Raw genomic sequence first — 16999 nt, 5'->3', positions numbered from 1 at the left:
CAATTATTTTACAGGAAGGGGTGACTTGGTAGGTTTTTGGTCTATAAAAAGAATTGTCTCATTTGGAATTCGAGTTCTGGAATGTGTCTAAATGTTCTTTTTTTTGTGGCTCAAGTGCCTGTCTTTGGAAGACTGATTTTTTTTTTCTTGTTGTGAGGTAACTGGATAAACACGACCCCTTTTTCCTGCCAGGCCGTTTCTGATTGGAGCAGACTCATTCTTAGGAATGTTAGATTGTATTTAAAGGAGGGCAGCCTTGCAGTCCTTATAGTTAGTTTTGAGCATCAGTCTTTAAGCTCTCCAACAAGGGTAACTGCTTTCAGTCTGAAAGGCTTCAGTGAAGAACTTATTTCATTTTTTTTATTTGTATTTATTTAATAATTTTTTTAGAAAGAAAGAAAAGGAACTTTTGTAGAACTTTCAGGACTTGGTCAGTGCCCACAGGATTTTGAACGCTTTTTTTCAAGTGGATCTATATATCTATATCTATATCTATATATCTATATAGATATATTTGAATTTCCCCTGGTGTGTGAATATCTCCTCTCTGTACAGGTAGGTGTTTTTTTTTTTCTTCTTGGGTTTACTTTACAGATTATGCTGTGATACATGACTAGCCAAGTCATTCAGTACAATGCAGAGCGGCGCAAAGCTGTAATTTATGCTCTAAAACTCAGATCGTTACAGTATATGGGGCTACTACATTTTAAAATAAAAGGGTTTGAAAAAGGTTGACTTACGTGAATTTAATCAAAAATACGAGTAAAGCTAAAGAAACGCCAAACAAACGCGTTGTGCCATTTTCAATGTCTATTCAGCAGAGTAATACAACTGTATGGGTCCCTACCAGACAAATGACAAATATATATATATAGCATACTCTGGTTTCATGATTAAAAACTGTCGTTGAGTTTCGTATAGGTCTATAGATTGATTTTTGTTACATTTCTATATATTGTTCATTTTATTTCTCAGAGAATTACAATGACGTTATCTGAAGGGCTGTTTTTGCTCCTAATGCTGGGCATCTGTGAAGCAAGTCGAGTTGCAGGTGAGAAAATACATATTTAAGCCAGCAGCATGTTGACTCAACTGTAAGCACCTGCCGCTTACCAACTGCTTCTAAATTCTTCTGCCGCTGTGTACCAAGCTGCCTAGAAAAACAAGTGGCATCTAAGAATGAACCGGTGTTAATGGTGTCTTCGTCACTTTATAACCACACTTTCTCACTTTATTTTCTCCTCTTTAATATCGTTCTCCTTTTGTTTAACACTATGTCGTGTATCCCTTTTTAGAAACTGGAGAAGACAATAGTGTATTTGACCTATTCGAAGTCAGCCGAGTGGCACGAAAAAACAACGGCGTCGCACTCGTGAAAGGACCAGATCCATACAGCCCCGCTTACAAGATTCTCAACGCGGACCTGATTCCCCCGGTTCCCGAGACCCCCTTCCGGGACCTGCTAGATGCCATTCACGCGGAGAAAGGGTTTCTGTTCCTTGCTACCCTGAAGCAATCCAAGAGGAGCCGGGGCAGCCTGCTGACCATTGAGAAGCTCGACGGGTCCGGTCAGGTCTTCGAGATCGTCTCGAACGGCAATGCGGGCACCATGGATCTGGTTTATACCATTGAGGACAAGCAGCACGTCGTGTCGCTGGAAGATGCGGAGCTAGCGACCGGTAACTGGAAGAACATCACGCTGTTAGTGCAGGAGGACCGGGTACAGCTGTACGTGGGCTGCGATGAGATTGACACAGTCGAGATGGACGCTTCCATCCACAGAATCCTCACCCAGGAGTTGCCTGGCACTGCCCGACTCAGGGTGGGAAAAGGGGCGATCGAGGACAAGTTCCAGGTAAGGAAGCCCACTGATTGTTGACTTAAAGTTGAACTAAGGCATATGTGTGTGTGTGTGTGTGTATATATATATATATATATATATATATATATATATATATATATATATATATATATATATATATATATAGTAGCGTGCATGGGGGAAGGCGGCAGCAGGGCTGTTAAGCCGAATATGCGCTCCTTGCAAAGGGGCCAGCGGTATCCGCGATTTGCTTTAGTGCAAGAGAGCCCGCTCTCCGCCTGTGTGATGAGCCTTCCTGCGTTAACCTATACCACAATCATTTATTTCATGACTTTGGACAAAAGCCCTTCTTCAGCTGTGTAGATGGAAAAGTAAACACTTTTTTTTCTAGATTATGTTTAAATTAGTATTTTTTACCCTACGAATATCTCAAACTGGTTAGGTCTATAGGATGCATTGTTATTTGTGTCGTGTGGTATGTTACAGTAAGTGGCAAACACCGATAGTCTGTTTGGGACAGGACTGGAATTGTAAGCGCACAGAAGCACCAACGCTTGAATAACACGATGTTAAACTAAGGGATTGTTCCTCTTTTGTCCACAGGGGGTGCTACAGAACGTACGCTTTGTGTTTGGAACCACATTGGAAGCAATTCTGAGAAACAAAGGATGCTCCAGATGTAAGTTAGAAGGAAACTCGTTAATTGTGTTTGATTCACCTTTCGTTTAAAACAACTACACCCTTTAGAGGCACCTAGGTATGTAGCATATAGTCTAAACCTACACATTCATACAAATGCATAAATGCATAGCCACAGACACGTACCGTATTTCTTCAAATATGATTTGGATGTTATTGCTGACGTCACGCCTGGCAGCGTTCCCTAACCCAACCCGCGAGCTAGGCAAGCTGTTTGATCGGGATTGAATGTATAGAGTCTTTCAGATATCGAATGTACACAGATAAACACCCTTTAATTCATGCTCAGAACTGAAACCGCAACTTAACCACAATCACATGGAGCCTTGTGGTATAGCGTACAGCATTACTGTCTCCACTTGATGAAAGCATTGTTGAGTTCACTCACCGCAGTGGCTGTGGTAGTTCAAATACATTAAACAGTCATGTTTTGGCTGCAGACTACAGTATTGTACCCGTTTGAAGACATTCACGAAAGGTTGTATATATCGTTTTTACTGCTGATACTATTGACATATTACTGGTAAATAAATAAAACGGCATTCAGTTTTTCCTGTTGCAATGTATAGATACAGCACACGTTTTGATGTGTGTTCTATATTGTTTTGCAGCTATCACTGACACTATCACTTTGGACAACCCTGTTAATGGATCCAGCCCGGCTATCAGAACAGACTACATCGGGCACAAAACCAAAGGTAAATGTCATACTTGTTGGCATTTTGACAGATTCGGTAGTATTCATAAATATTAGCACCGTGTGTATGATTTTAATTCGTGGATATTCTATATTTTATTGTATCTATATATAAAAAAACAGTGAAACACAATTTTCGTAACAATTTGTAATCGTTAGCTATGCTCATGAGAAGTGGTGGATGTTGCAGCTGATAATACTCACACATGTGTATCTGTGTTAACTGATCTGAAACCCATTGAGTATTCACAGCACAAGTGCTTATAATGTTCTCCCGCCAACAGACATTCAGACTGTGTGCGGCTTCTCCTGTGATGAGCTGGCCAACATGTTCAAGGAGCTGCAGGGTCTCAGAGTCATCGTCACCCAGCTGGTGGATAAAGTGCACAAAGTGGTAAGCGCCCAGACTCTCTTTACTAGTACGAGAGCTGCATTAGCGACTGAAACAGAATGATTTTGATTATAAGAGACACCCTACATTAATGTGTTAACTTATTATAAATCTCGAAAAATTACGATTGTACTTAGGAACTACTATTCATTATAATAAAAGTGCTGTGTTTAACGCTTAATCTATGAACAGGATTTACTGAACTTGTGTCCTAAATGCTGATTTTATAATATCCAAATAATAATAATAATAATAATAATAATAATAATAATAATAATAATAATAATAATAATAATAATAATAAATAGACATATTTAAACTGAAAGGACAGGGCACCAACCTATAGCTGCAATCAGGATTTGAATGTGTTTAAAACCCAGTGCCGCTGCTGAAAGCAGTTCTGCATTGAGGAAGATTTGTAGTGGATTAATAGAAGTTCTGTCCATGCTTGTTTATTCCCCAGACTGAAGAAAATGAACTCATCCAGAAAACAATTCAAATCCGACCAGGTATCTGCGTCCACAATGGCATCTTCCACAACAACAAGGAGGAGTGGACAGTGGACGGCTGCACCGAATGCACCTGCCAGGTATGGTTAAGATGGAGAGGATTTACACTGGCTTCAAATCCCATAATCAGCAACACTATAGTGTAGGTTTGTGTCTTTGCCTCAGGCACAGTTTTAGATGCATCTTATGTATGTATCCTCACACTCCAAATGCTTGCATATGCCAGAAATAGTTGATGACAGGATCTCAAATGGAGTTGCAGAATACATTTACTGTTGAATTGTGCTTTAGTGCCATAACATAACAGTGAAAATGCAAATTGGAAATTAAAAATGACCTCTTTGTTCTGTTGAGTTAAACATCATGTCACCATTTTCCTATATGTTACCTAACTTGGCAGCTAGACAAGACACTGAAGAATTAGCTCTTTAATTAAGAAGACTTTGCAGTACAGCAGCTTAAGTTTCCAGAAGGTTAAAGTGTCGTGGTATGTTTGGCAGCGTTTTCTATTGCTGGTGAATTTGCAGATAAGCCTTGCAGGCCACTGGAGTTTAACCTCTTGTCGGTAAAAAAAAACAAACAAGACGTCTGTTTTTTGGGCTTCCCCCGTCACGTTCTATCAGGTTTACTCTGCCCCCCTCTCGGCGAGTGTCAGCTGCTGTGCCAGGACTCAGCGGGAGACTCAAGTGCAAGCCAAAGATCATTTCTGCACTCCAAAACACTGCAATTAGTCTCGATAGAGCCAGTTTTATAAGTTAACAATTCAGCTTTCAGGACTAGTGAAGCATGCCTGTGCAGTGAGGCTAACGGTTCTTCTCACCCACAGAACTCTGCTACAGTGTGCCGTGAGATCTCCTGCCCCCTCATGCCCTGTGCCAACGCCACAGTTCCAGACGGAGAGTGTTGCCCTCGCTGCGGCACCCGTAAGTATCTCGTTAAAAGCACAAATGAAAGAGCAGACTCGTCACCTTGAGTCTTCGCGGGCCAAGTGCCAATTGCTTGGGTCTATAGGTTTTGCTGCCTAGCTTCTCCAGTTAGCTATTAATGGCACATGTCCAGACTATACATCTTATTCGTAGGATGTGAGTTTTGAATAGGATGTAGCAGACAGTAGCATTCAACTGCTAAGATTTATAATAGTTTGAAGACACATATCAGGCACATGATCAAACGTAAGAAATATTAATAAATAAAACAAAATCTTTCAGTATTTTCTATGATATTTGTAACTGTACTAATCTTCAACCATTGTCATCAAATCAATTTCAGGATTTACTAACTAAATAAACCTGATAGAATTAAGTTATTAAAACCTGAAACATTTGATTAAACTGTAGCCAGGGCTTAGAAAAAGCATTAACATTTACAAATTAGCCTAAGTTAAGATCCCACCCACTGAAAGAAGCCATTGTTCTGCAGCCTGGTTCTTTTTACGCCTTTCTGTCGCCTGCCCTATTTGTGTGCAATAACAGTAACTGGTTAAGGAGGTGAGGAGAGCTTGTCTGCATCTTAATTGCTCAGCTGAAGAGGGCTGTTTTTTTAATCTGGGAAACTAGCAGCAATAAAACAAACTGGCTGTTTACGTATCCGAAAAACGTTTTTTCACATACCAAGAGCCAGACAGGAAGCAGCTGATTCGACTGTCTTTAATTGACATTATTTTTGGTGGTTATTTGACACTCCTCCCCTAACCTCCATTCAAGTAAAACAATGAGCCCAATAAAGTCAACGACTAATTGCATTTCCAGGGCTGTGCCATACTCTGTGCCATTCGCATTCTCTTCTCCGTCAAGTAAAACAAATGCTAAAAATTAGACTTGTGTCAATACACTAGAATCAAAATACACAATACGCAGGTCACCATCCGATATGTATCATGATGCATGGGATGGTGTATGATATGCATAAAAACCACTTTGATCACTAATGACTGTAATGGTTGTGCATCACGACACACAGCCCTTTTAAAAGTTTGCCAGAGTAAAAGCATAGCAAAGTGTAATAAAGCATAGGTAAGCACCGTGGTTGCTTGTATAAGGGAAGCTCTGATTCCCTAATTTCTCACCGTGGAATCGCTTGTGTTTCACAGCGAGTGACTCTGCAGAGGACGGCTGGTCCCCTTGGTCTGAATGGACTCATTGTTCAGTGACCTGTGGAAGAGGTATCCAGCAGAGGGGCCGCTCCTGTGATCGTATCAGCAGCAGCTGCGAGGGCACCTCCGTGCAGACCCGGGACTGCTACATCCAGGAATGCGACAAGAGATGTGAGTTACCCATCGCCGCACACAGAGAGGTGACAGATCCTACTCCCAGATCCAGCAGCTCTTTACATCTCATCTTGTCTTCATTTCTCCAGTCAAACAAGACGGACACTGGAGCCACTGGTCCCCGTGGTCGTCCTGCTCAGTTTCCTGCGGCGCTGGAGTCATTACCCGAATCCGCCTGTGCAACTCACCCACCCCCCAGATGGGAGGGAAAGACTGCGTGGGAGAGGGCAGGCAGACCGAGAAGTGTCAGAAATCACCATGTCCAAGTAAGCACAATGAAGAATAATGATGTGTAGCAAAGAAAAAAATACACATGAATACATAATGAAGATGTAAAGCAAACAATGTCAGAAAAGTTTGAAATAAGTCTTATTGGGATACCATTATATTAGTCCCCTGTGGGGTAGTCAAGTCAGTAGTCAAGGTATCCATATGGTACGATGGTACTGTACTGCAATGGATTACTTACAGGCTCATTGCCATTGTCGAGCCGCTGCCCACATTTATATTGAGAAATGTATGGTAAACGTAACATGTTTCCAAAAACAGGCAGAATTGAAATAAAAATGTGTCTAACTAAGCTTAGTGATTAACACTGGCTTGTGTGTGTTGCTTTTCTAGTCAATGGTAAATGGGGTCCCTGGTCGATGTGGGATACCTGCACCGTCACCTGCGGAGGAGGGGTTCAGAAGCGCAAGCGTCTTTGCAATAACCCACCCGCTAAGTATGGGGGCAAAGACTGCATTGGGGAGCCCAAAGAGTCCCAGCTCTGCAACAAGGACGACTGCCCTGTCGGTGAGCGTGAGCAACAATCACAGCTGTCCAGGCTGCAGATATCTCAGTTTTTTTGTTTTTGTTTAGCTTTTTGAGGTAGAATCAGCTAGTCTCGTTAACATTCAGTTCCTTGGGAGATCCAGGGTTCATTGTTATAGGCATATGCTATGGAAAACTATAAGAAAAACAGAACCACAGAAGACCCTGTAAACAAGATGTCATTTCTCAGTGCTTTTTAAATCATACATTATTATACTATTATAAAAATCAAAATCAAAAAATGCTTATTTTAGCTCAAACCCAACTCCAGAAAATAATAACAACAACAAAAGCCATGAAATTAATGTGCCACTGCATTCTTTTGGAAGAATCTTTAATCACAGAGCCAAAAATAAGGTTGTCCAACAGCCTTTAGGAAAAACAAGAAAAATGAATGTTCCTCCTTCTAATTATTTTTTTGTGAAGCTGTGTGTTGGCAGTAGAGAGGCTTGTACTCATGCATGTTTATTCACAGATGGTTGCCTGTCCAACCCCTGCTTCGCTGGGTCTAAGTGCACCAGCTTCCCCGACGGTTCCTGGAAGTGCGGGCCCTGCCCAACTGGCTACCAAGGCAATGGAGTTCAGTGCAAAGATATTGATGAGGTAAGAGGTCTGGGCCTATTTAAGTCAGTTCAGCCAGCCTTCAGGGCACCTCATTAATCTCAGAGCTCGAAAACTAAAACTCCCTGCTCTCCTCTCTCCTCTCAGTGTAAAGAGGTGCCCAACGCCTGCTTTGTGTTCAACGACGTCCACAGATGTGAAAACACAGATCCTGGATACAACTGTCTGCCTTGCCCGCCACGCTATTCTGGGGAGCAGCCCTACGGCCGAGGAGTGGAGGATGCCACAGCTAAAAAGCAGGCAAGGGATACTATAGAGGAGAAAATTCAGTATAACGGCAGACCTGCAACTACAGTTCTGGTTTATATTCCAGAAACAATATTTCTTTTAGTGGAGTGCCTTTTGATGTTTTATTGGTCCTGTAAATATGTGCACGATGCATGACCGATTTTCAAGTCAGTAAGCGATGTTTCTGGGACTTGGAAGGAAGGTAAACTGACCTCCTGGGTCTTGTCTGCAGGTCTGCAAGCCTCGTAACCCCTGCAATGACGGAACCCACGACTGCAATGCGAACGCCCGCTGTATCTACCTGGGGCACTACACAGAGCCCATGTTCCGCTGTGAGTGCAAGCCCGGCTATGCTGGGAACGGACACATCTGCGGAGAGGACACCGACCTGGACGGCTGGCCCAACGAGGAGCTTGTGTGTGTGGAAAACGCCACCTACCACTGCAAGAAGGTACGCAGAGAAATACTGCACAGAGTTACATGGAATAATGAGGGCGCGTATAGGAGGGCATTATGTTACAATTCATGTATAAAAGCTTAAGAGCCAGGTGGGAAGTATATAGTATATAGTAACTTTACTATAAGGTAAAACTTATACAGTGCACTCCGTTTATAAGAATCACATCTGTCCCGGATGATTTGATTCTTAAAAGCGATTGATTACAATGATAATGATTACAATTAGCAAAAGCGTGCCTCCGCGCATCAGCAGTTTAAATACAGTATACAAATGTCAATGGTGCTCAATCACTGAGGACAATACATCAAAACAAGTCCTTGTGGATAAGCAACTTCTTATATGATCATGATTATGTTTACTCAAGGCTGCAGAATCTATTTTACTACAGTGTACTTGAGAAGCGAATGTCTCGTGAGGTGCCTAGTTTAACTGCCATGGGAGTCGCTGCAGACCAGGGATTATACTGTATACACGCTTCGAATGTGCCTAATCACGCAAGATGTGATCAAATTTTTTTTAAAAAATCTTTATTGGCTGTACAAGTCATTGCACTTGATACAGTACCGTATTACATGTAGTCAGTTTGCCCAAAAATGGTTTTTATAAGCAGATTGCTTGATTCTTACAAACGGATAGTTTAGCATGGAATGATTTTGTCCCAGTGATTTTGCTCACTATATGCGGTTGATTCTTATATCAGTCATTCTTATAAACGGAGTGCACTGTCGTAAAAAGCCATGTCACTATTTTATTTTTTGCCAAACTTCTTTCTTGTCTCCTCTAATCTTTCCTCCCAGTGTTTGAAGTTTTGAATCACTGGGTCATATCTAATGATGCAAAACATAACAGAAAAAGCATCTGCACAGACAAAATCCTTCCTGACTCACAAAATGACTATATTGAGAATAAATATACTTTTCCTATCCTGTTTTGAATTTTTAGAAAAATGTCCTGTTATCTTCATTAAAAAAAACAAAAAAAAAACTATTTTTATAATTTAAGGTTTCTGTCTTCCCTTTTTCCTCTCCACATCATATGTTTAGATAACTTAAAAGGGATTGTTTGCAGATGATTGGGGTGGAAAAGCCGACTCAGGACTAAATAACAGTGTTTCATTTGCAGGACAACTGCCCGAACCTTCCCAACTCTGGACAGGAAGATTACGATAAGGACGGAACCGGCGATGCCTGTGATAGCGACGACGATAATGATAGTGTCCCAGATGAGAGGGTAAGACTTGAAAGGGAATTCTGTGTCAGGAGGCTGAACGATTCATTTAACCTCTCTCATCTACTGAGAAACAAAGCCCCAGGCTACAGGCCTCTCAGCCTCTGCAATAGCACAGAAACCCTCAGTGGTAGCATATAGATGACAACCTGATGGAACCCAAACCAGATGGCTGTGTTATGAGAGCAAGGCCAGGTTCTCTGGTTCACACTGTGTGCTTTGTATCCAGCATCCATGTAAAGAGGATTTGCCGGGACAGGAAAAAAAAGCACAAGCAAACACTAGCTTCCTCAGATTGAGGCCTTGCATTCCAACACTGAGGTACTACACTCACTGCTATTTATAGCCACTTAAACCCAATGAGAACTACATGGGGAAAACACTCAACATAAAATCATTATTAGCAGAGACTGCACATAAAGATAGTTCATTAGTTCTTGTTTTCCATTTCAGCTGCTGCGTTTCGGTTCATATGTAAAACCTGCCTTTTTGTTTGTTTTTAGGACAACTGCCAGTTCATCTACAACCCTCGTCAGTATGACTACGACCGTGACGATGTTGGTGATCGCTGTGATAACTGCCCCTACAACCACAACCCTGACCAGGCTGACACCGACAGCAACGGGGAGGGAGATGCATGTGCCGTGGACATCGACGGAGATGGTAAGGGTTTGACTGGATCAGTTAACACCAGAGGACAGAGGAGATTAGCCTTAAACTGTACTGTAAGAACTGTCTGAATTAAATATATTAGAAATGAGTTTAAATAGAATAAAAAACTTGAATACTATTTATATAATCAGAAAGGCAGTTAAATCTAAGTAGTGATGCGATTTAATACCACTGGACTAAACCTGTAAAAATGACATAACAGATTACATAACACTTTGACAGCATGGAAGATTGTCTTGGGGAGAGGGACTCCTCCTATTCTCTACCACTCTTCAAATGAAGTCTTTATTGAAATCTCGTACTTCGCAGGTATTCTGAATGAGAAGGATAACTGCCCCTACGTTTACAATGTTGACCAGAGAGATACAGATTTGGACGGTGTGGGAGATCACTGCGATAACTGCCCACTGGAGCACAACCCTGACCAGGTATGTCCTTCAGCAATACCGATAACCAGAAAAGAAAAGCCGCATACCAGAATTCAAAGCTGTGTTCAACACGTCCTATTATATGGATGGATTAGTGGCCACTGTCTGGGGCCTCTGCCTGAAGGAATTCATTGTATCCGTAACAGAAGCAGTATGACCCAAAGTATGTCACACAAAGTATGTTGGTAAAAGACAAGTCTATTAGAGCAGTTCCTAAGTGTTTCCATCACCTTGTCTAGACATCATGCACATACGCCCCACTAATAAGGCTTAGAGCCGTGCCTACTTACTAAAACTCGCTGCAAGGCTATAATTTAGCTGCTGCTGAGCAAAGATTTAGGAGTGCATTCTTTATCACACGTCTTACAGGGCCGGGGGGGTCTGTATTAGGGAGGAGTGTGGTACAGGTATGCACCAATGATCTTGTATAATGGCACACCCAGTTTCATTATAAAATCAAATCCCTTTCTTTCTTAAGCTCCTAATTATAAACGTACAGGTACACTTGTATGGTCATGCATGCCCTGTCCGTAAACTGTGCTTGCATTGCGCACCTGATGTTATTCAATCCTGGGACGGAGTGCAGACTTGTGTAGCCAAGGTGCTTACTCAAATGAAAAATGAGAAAAAAACATGTCCTCCACCCTCCTTCGTACGGGAACGAATATCTGTGTAGTACTGCCAACTGCAAGGACAAGAAGCCTAGCCCGAGGGGCATTGCTAGGATGGTTGTCTGAAGAGCCTAGCTACGCAACAGAGAGCATTTCTCAGTGTTGTTTAATGTGCTGCTCAGACCGTCAAACTGAAATATTCTCCTTGTCAGTTGAAAATGATTGATGCTTTCAGAATTGGAAACTGCTTTGGTAGGCATACAAAGTTGGCTTGAATTTCAGTGACCAATACAAACACACACGGGATGATAATATGTATTATTTTAGGGTATTATTGATAGAGTAATAAAAACAGGTCAGATATATCAGTGTCCCAAAGCTGGAACACCCAGGTGGCATTAGCCGCTGTAAATGGACCCCTGTTTCTTATTGCTGTAATAAAGGAAGTATTCAGTGTTTAGCTCTTTTAGCCTGCAGCATGACAGGACTGACTCAGATCATTTTACACTTATCACAAATACAAATTGTGAAAAGAATCTGAGCCTGCTGAACCCAATTTTCTACGTTATCATACTGTTAGTTTTTGGGGAGGAAGGGAAAAGCAAAGAACGTCTGTCTGGATATTTTCCGTCTGAGTAACAATGTAGTCCTACAAAAAAAAAAAAAAAAATGATGCTGCAATCAAATGCTTCCATATTGAATCCTTTCCTTGAGTTTGACTGCTTTTTTGACTTTTTGAAATCCAGAATCTTACTCTGGCTCACATTTGTTAACTTTTTTTGTAGCACTGAATATCATATAAGTGCGTGTTTAAAGTCCTGGATGAACCTTCAGTGGGCATAGTGACTTGTGTTTGAGGTAACTTTGCTTTGGTTTTCGATCACAGGTGGATTCTGACTCTGACCGAGTTGGGGACAAGTGTGACAGCAACCAGGACATTGATGAAGATGGACACCAGAACAACCTGGACAATTGTCCCTACATCCCCAACGCCAACCAGGCCGACCACGACAAAGACGGGAAGGGTGATGCCTGCGACCACGATGATGACAATGACGGCATCCCAGACGACAAAGACAACTGCAGACTGGCTTTCAACCCTGACCAGCTCGACTCTGATGGTGAGGATCGATGGCTTAATAATCAAGGCAATGGTCAACTGTTAGTATAGAAGATGAAAAAGCAGCTTTATTGAAATATAGTGCTCATGAATGGCACAGGCTACAGTCAGCCATGGTGCTGGCATTAGGGTTCCAGCTTCTTTCTCCCCCTGCCTGCCGTTGTCTCAAACGGAGATTGACATTGTGTTGAGATGTTCACTTCATTAACTTTTTTGCTGTTGTTGATTTTTAGGAGATGGACGCGGAGATATCTGCAAAGACGACTTTGACCAAGATAACGTGCCCGATATCTACGACGTCTGCCCAGAGAACTTTGAAATCAGTGAGACCGACTTCCGCAAATTCCAGATGGTACCCCTGGACCCCAAGGGAACCTCCCAGATTGATCCTAACTGGGTGGTGCGGCATCAGGGCAAGGAGCTGGTGCAAACCGTCAACTGCGACCCTGGCATTGCTGTCGGTGAGTCTGACTGAGCACTTACATGACACACGGCGCCGCTGAAGCAGAGATGTTCACTGGGTTTTTAGAACAGTTCCACTGGGGTATCCATTAGAACCTCATACTGGAATGGACTCAATACAGTACTGCAACGGACTACCAGTGTGTATTGTTTCATACCGAATATTGAAACATCTGCACTGTGGTACCATTCAATTAATGGAAATTCCATTGTATCTTAGACACAGTTGTACTGGATGAGAATATTGATCCCACTTTCCCATTTTCAGGTTTTGATGAATTCAACGCAGTGGATTTCAGCGGCACCTTTTTCATCAACACCGAGCGAGATGACGACTACGCTGGCTTCGTGTTTGGCTACCAGTCCAGCGCTCGCTTCTACGTGGTCATGTGGAAGCAGATCACACAGACCTACTGGTCCGACTCTCCCACCAAAGCTCAGGGATACTCAGGGCTGTCCATTAAGGTGGTCAACTCCACCACCGGTCCAGGGGAGCATCTGCGTAACGCACTGTGGCATACGGGCAACACTTCTGGACAGGTAAGAAAAACACTACCGCGGTTTATCAGTAGAAGATCTGTCACTGTCAAATCCACCTTAGATTCCTTTAGCTGTCCCTGTTGAACCACAATTTATATTCATTCTGATAGAATATTAAAGACCTAAATATTGTGGTATTACTTGTGATCCCATATGGGCATGTGGTGTTCTCCCACTTGCTAAGTATGCTGCTAAGCACCATATCGTCTCAGAATAACACATAGTAACGATTGATGACTGAACACCACACTTTGTTGTTATACTTTAGATGGCAGCCATGTTCTTTTGCGTATGACTCGGCAGTCATCTTTATACATGTCTTTTTCTCATCAGGTGCGCACCTTGTGGCACGACCCTCGCAATGTTGGCTGGAAAGACTTCACAGCCTACAGATGGCACCTTACCCACAGGCCAAAGACTGGGCACATCAGGTGAGTGACATCGCATCAACGAACACGTTTAGGGCGATTATGAGATGCTGGATAAATCTAAAGTAGCGGAAAGTAAACGTAAGAAAGAGTTTGTTCTACGCAAATAGGTGGATTGAATATTGGTTCTTCATTGCAGAGTTGTGATGTACGAGGGCAAGAGAATAATGGCAGATTCTGGAGCCATCTATGACAAGACCTATGCCGGTGGTCGATTGGGTCTGTTTGTGTTTTCTCAAGAAATGGTTTACTTCTCAGACCTCAAGTACGAATGCAGAGGTAAGGATCATTCTGTTTGTTGGTATATCATTTCCCACTTCTGTTTAACATTGGGTATCATTATTTATATATATTAAGCTGAATTAATATATGCCATGATTCCGGATTCCCAGTTAAATTGATTATTTATAGCAAATACATAGTATTATCAATAGCTAGCCAATGCTTCACTGAGTTTAAGTTTTGCCTAAATATTTTAGTCTTTAGTTTGGGTGTAAAAAGATCTTTGGGCATTCAAATCACCCCCCACTAAACACTGATTATAATTTTATTTTAAAACAGGGGAAACTCATTCTGACATTGCATAGACAGTGTTGCTTTATGCAATGATCCAGTATGTTATTGCAATGACGCTAATTGATTCTCCCATTTCTTCTCCTCTTTTCAGATGCATAATCACAGACGAGAGAGACTGTTTGGATATTGCACCTTTCTATATAAATATATATATATATATTTTTCAAAATGAATTCTGGGGCCATTATTTTCATTACTTTTCCTGCTGCAAAAGACTTGGGTGGAATCAGAGCATGTGACCTGCCTCGAAGTGACGTGACGTTGGGAGAAGCCAGCTGACTGCCAGTAAAACGCTCAGTGTTCTCCCTCGATCCAGGGGAGCTGAGTCTCCGTCGCTAAGCCCTCCGGACCACCCTCCCGCTACGCCTGGAAACGACTTCACTTTCCGCAGTTCCCCTTGCACTTCAGAACCTGTCTGCTCATCTGTCTGGATGGTCCCAAGGAAGGACTCAAGTATTTTTTATTATTTTTAAAGACCAACCACAGATCTGATGTGGACTATTAAAAAAAAAAAAAAAAAAAGGACAAAGTTGTATAAGTTGTATGAAGAAAGCAATAAGACCTTTTATTTTAGGGTCAGAAACCCTGGGGACTTGATTGTCAGTGAACGATGAATAAAACATGGAGAGACTGTTGCTATTGAAATGTATAGTTGTGGACTTCATATTAACTGAGAATTGTGTGCTAGCTTTTATGAGCTTCTTAGCGTGTCTGTACATGAAATTAAAAGGACCCCCCCCCCGCCCCAAACTCTCCTGCCTGCCTGCTAACCCCCCCCCTCTTCAACAAACCCATCTAGGAACAGTTATGAATAACCTCATCAAAGTCAGACCAAACATCTCTCTTGTTGAAAGAAGCAAGTAATAGAACCCAGACATTGCTGTGGCTGACTCAGCCATAGTGCCATGGTTGACTGCAGATGTACATGTTGCTCAGTGTAGCAAGGGGCGTATCCTCAGGGTTAAGCCAGACAGCTCTGCTACCCTGTCTGCACAGCAACCAGTGTTAACCCTGCCCCCCCATGTTGAAGGAGTTTATATTAGTTAATGGTTAAGAAGATGTGGAACTACAGGGGGCAAAAAAATAAGAGCATTAAACATTTGAAATTGTTTCAGACACCAGTTTTCAATGAAGCCCAATCTGTAATTTATTATTTATATTAGAGCGAAGGACACTTTCTTTATGTGGAGGGGAGTAGGATAACAGGTGACAGACAGCGATGTGAGGTTTATTGCTAGTCTAGTGAGACTGCAGCATGTAAGATTGTAAATAAAGTAATTATTTATTAACATTGTTCTATATTGATGCTTAGAATTTTATTTTTGTCCAGTAGTTGTGTCCTAATTGTTTTGTTTAAAAAGAGGACCCCCCCAGCCCTGAGTAGAACTGAAAGGGGGCGTCCTCTTTGAGCCTGTCGAAATGTTTTCAGACAGGCAGCGGGGCCTTTAGTAATGCGATGCCTTCATTCTGCTTATTCAGAGAAAAGCAAAGAGTGCCTTCTTTTTCACACATGCCTTTGGCAGTATGTGTGAAGCCTATCGTTTCTTTTCTGAAAGTAAAAATGTAAAAAAACAAATTTTAAAAAGAAACTGATAAAGGAACTTTGATGTACAAATATTACCTCATTATTATTGTATGATTGAAACAAAAAAAAGAGAGAGAGTACCTTTTGGATATAGCAGCAGAACACTTCAATTTACTTAAAAGCTACTGTAATACAAAATGTTGTACATAGTAAAAAAAAAAAAAATACAAAATATTTTTGCTGATGAAAGAAACGTATCCACGATAACGGCGTTGAAAACTTGGTTGTTTTCTAATGTTTAGCTTAGAGTATGCCTTTGCTTTTAAAAATAAATTATTGTTGCTACTTGTAACAGATAATTTCATAATTGTGTAGATATATGCTATTTAAATAATTTATCAGGAAACGCTACCCGTAGAGTTAAGCGTTTCTGTCTGTATAAACCGTTTGCACAGTGACGTGAGGATGTTTTGCTTATGATTATCTTTTTTTTGGGGGGGTTTCTTTCTATTTTTTACCATTAGCGGATGCTTGTTTGTACACATTCCTACCAGTTTTTTTACAAAAAAAAGGAAACAATCTGTAACATACAAAACAATAAACAGAACAAATGTCAACTCTATTGCAGGCCTCTATGTACATTACTGAGCTGCTGTGCACTATACTCATAAGAATCTGCTCATACTCACTTTCCCATACATTGAATAATGGTTAATTTCAAGACACATTGCAATGGCTAATAATTCTTCTTACCAAAGGAGTTATCTTTTAAAGACAACAATCATTTTAGTCATGTTGTTTTTTTAAAGTCGGATTTTATCTCAATGTTTTAACTGATTAATCGAAGCAACTTCAGTATAGCTCCAAAACAAAGTACACAACATTAATTAACAGCTTTTAGATA

The 16999-nt window shown here is 41.4% G+C and overlaps 1 protein-coding gene across 1 annotated transcript; it reads left to right on the top strand.

The window, feature by feature from the left end:
- The first annotated feature begins 261 nt into the window (after window positions 1–261).
- LOC117973984 (thrombospondin-1-like) lies at window positions 262–16712 on the top strand. Its single transcript, XM_058987373.1, has 23 exons — window positions 262–555; window positions 976–1051; window positions 1296–1855; window positions 2426–2501; window positions 3133–3219; window positions 3503–3612; window positions 4073–4198; window positions 4945–5041; window positions 6208–6381; window positions 6474–6650; window positions 7006–7179; window positions 7673–7800; window positions 7906–8058; window positions 8279–8497; window positions 9629–9736; window positions 10237–10396; window positions 10715–10833; window positions 12331–12565; window positions 12798–13025; window positions 13295–13566; window positions 13900–13997; window positions 14134–14273; window positions 14662–16712. The coding sequence occupies exons 2-23, from the start codon at window positions 985–987 to the stop codon at window positions 14667–14669; spliced, it is 3516 nt and encodes a 1171-aa protein (XP_058843356.1). The 5' UTR covers window positions 262–555; window positions 976–984; the 3' UTR covers window positions 14670–16712.
- Window positions 16713–16999: the final 287 nt, after the last annotated feature.

This window comes from Acipenser ruthenus, chromosome 15 (genome assembly GCF_902713425.1).
Source record: "Acipenser ruthenus chromosome 15, fAciRut3.2 maternal haplotype, whole genome shotgun sequence".
Lineage (NCBI taxonomy): Eukaryota > Metazoa > Chordata > Actinopteri > Acipenseriformes > Acipenseridae > Acipenser > Acipenser ruthenus.
This window is presented reverse-complemented; position numbering and strand designations above follow the sequence as displayed.

What these genes read in the sequence shown, in the direction of transcription:
- LOC117973984 (XM_058987373.1), top strand. Translation starts at nt 985, where the DNA reads ATGACGTTATCTGAAGGGCTGTTTTTGCTCCTAATGCTGGGCATCTGT. An exon ending in ATGCCACAGCTAAAAAGCAG is followed by an intron (nt 8,059 to 8,278) that starts GCAAGGGATACT and finishes TCTTGTCTGCAG; the next exon opens with GTCTGCAAGCCTCGTAACCC. An exon ending in CCACCTACCACTGCAAGAAG is followed by an intron (nt 8,498 to 9,628) that starts GTACGCAGAGAA and finishes TTTCATTTGCAG; the next exon opens with GACAACTGCCCGAACCTTCC.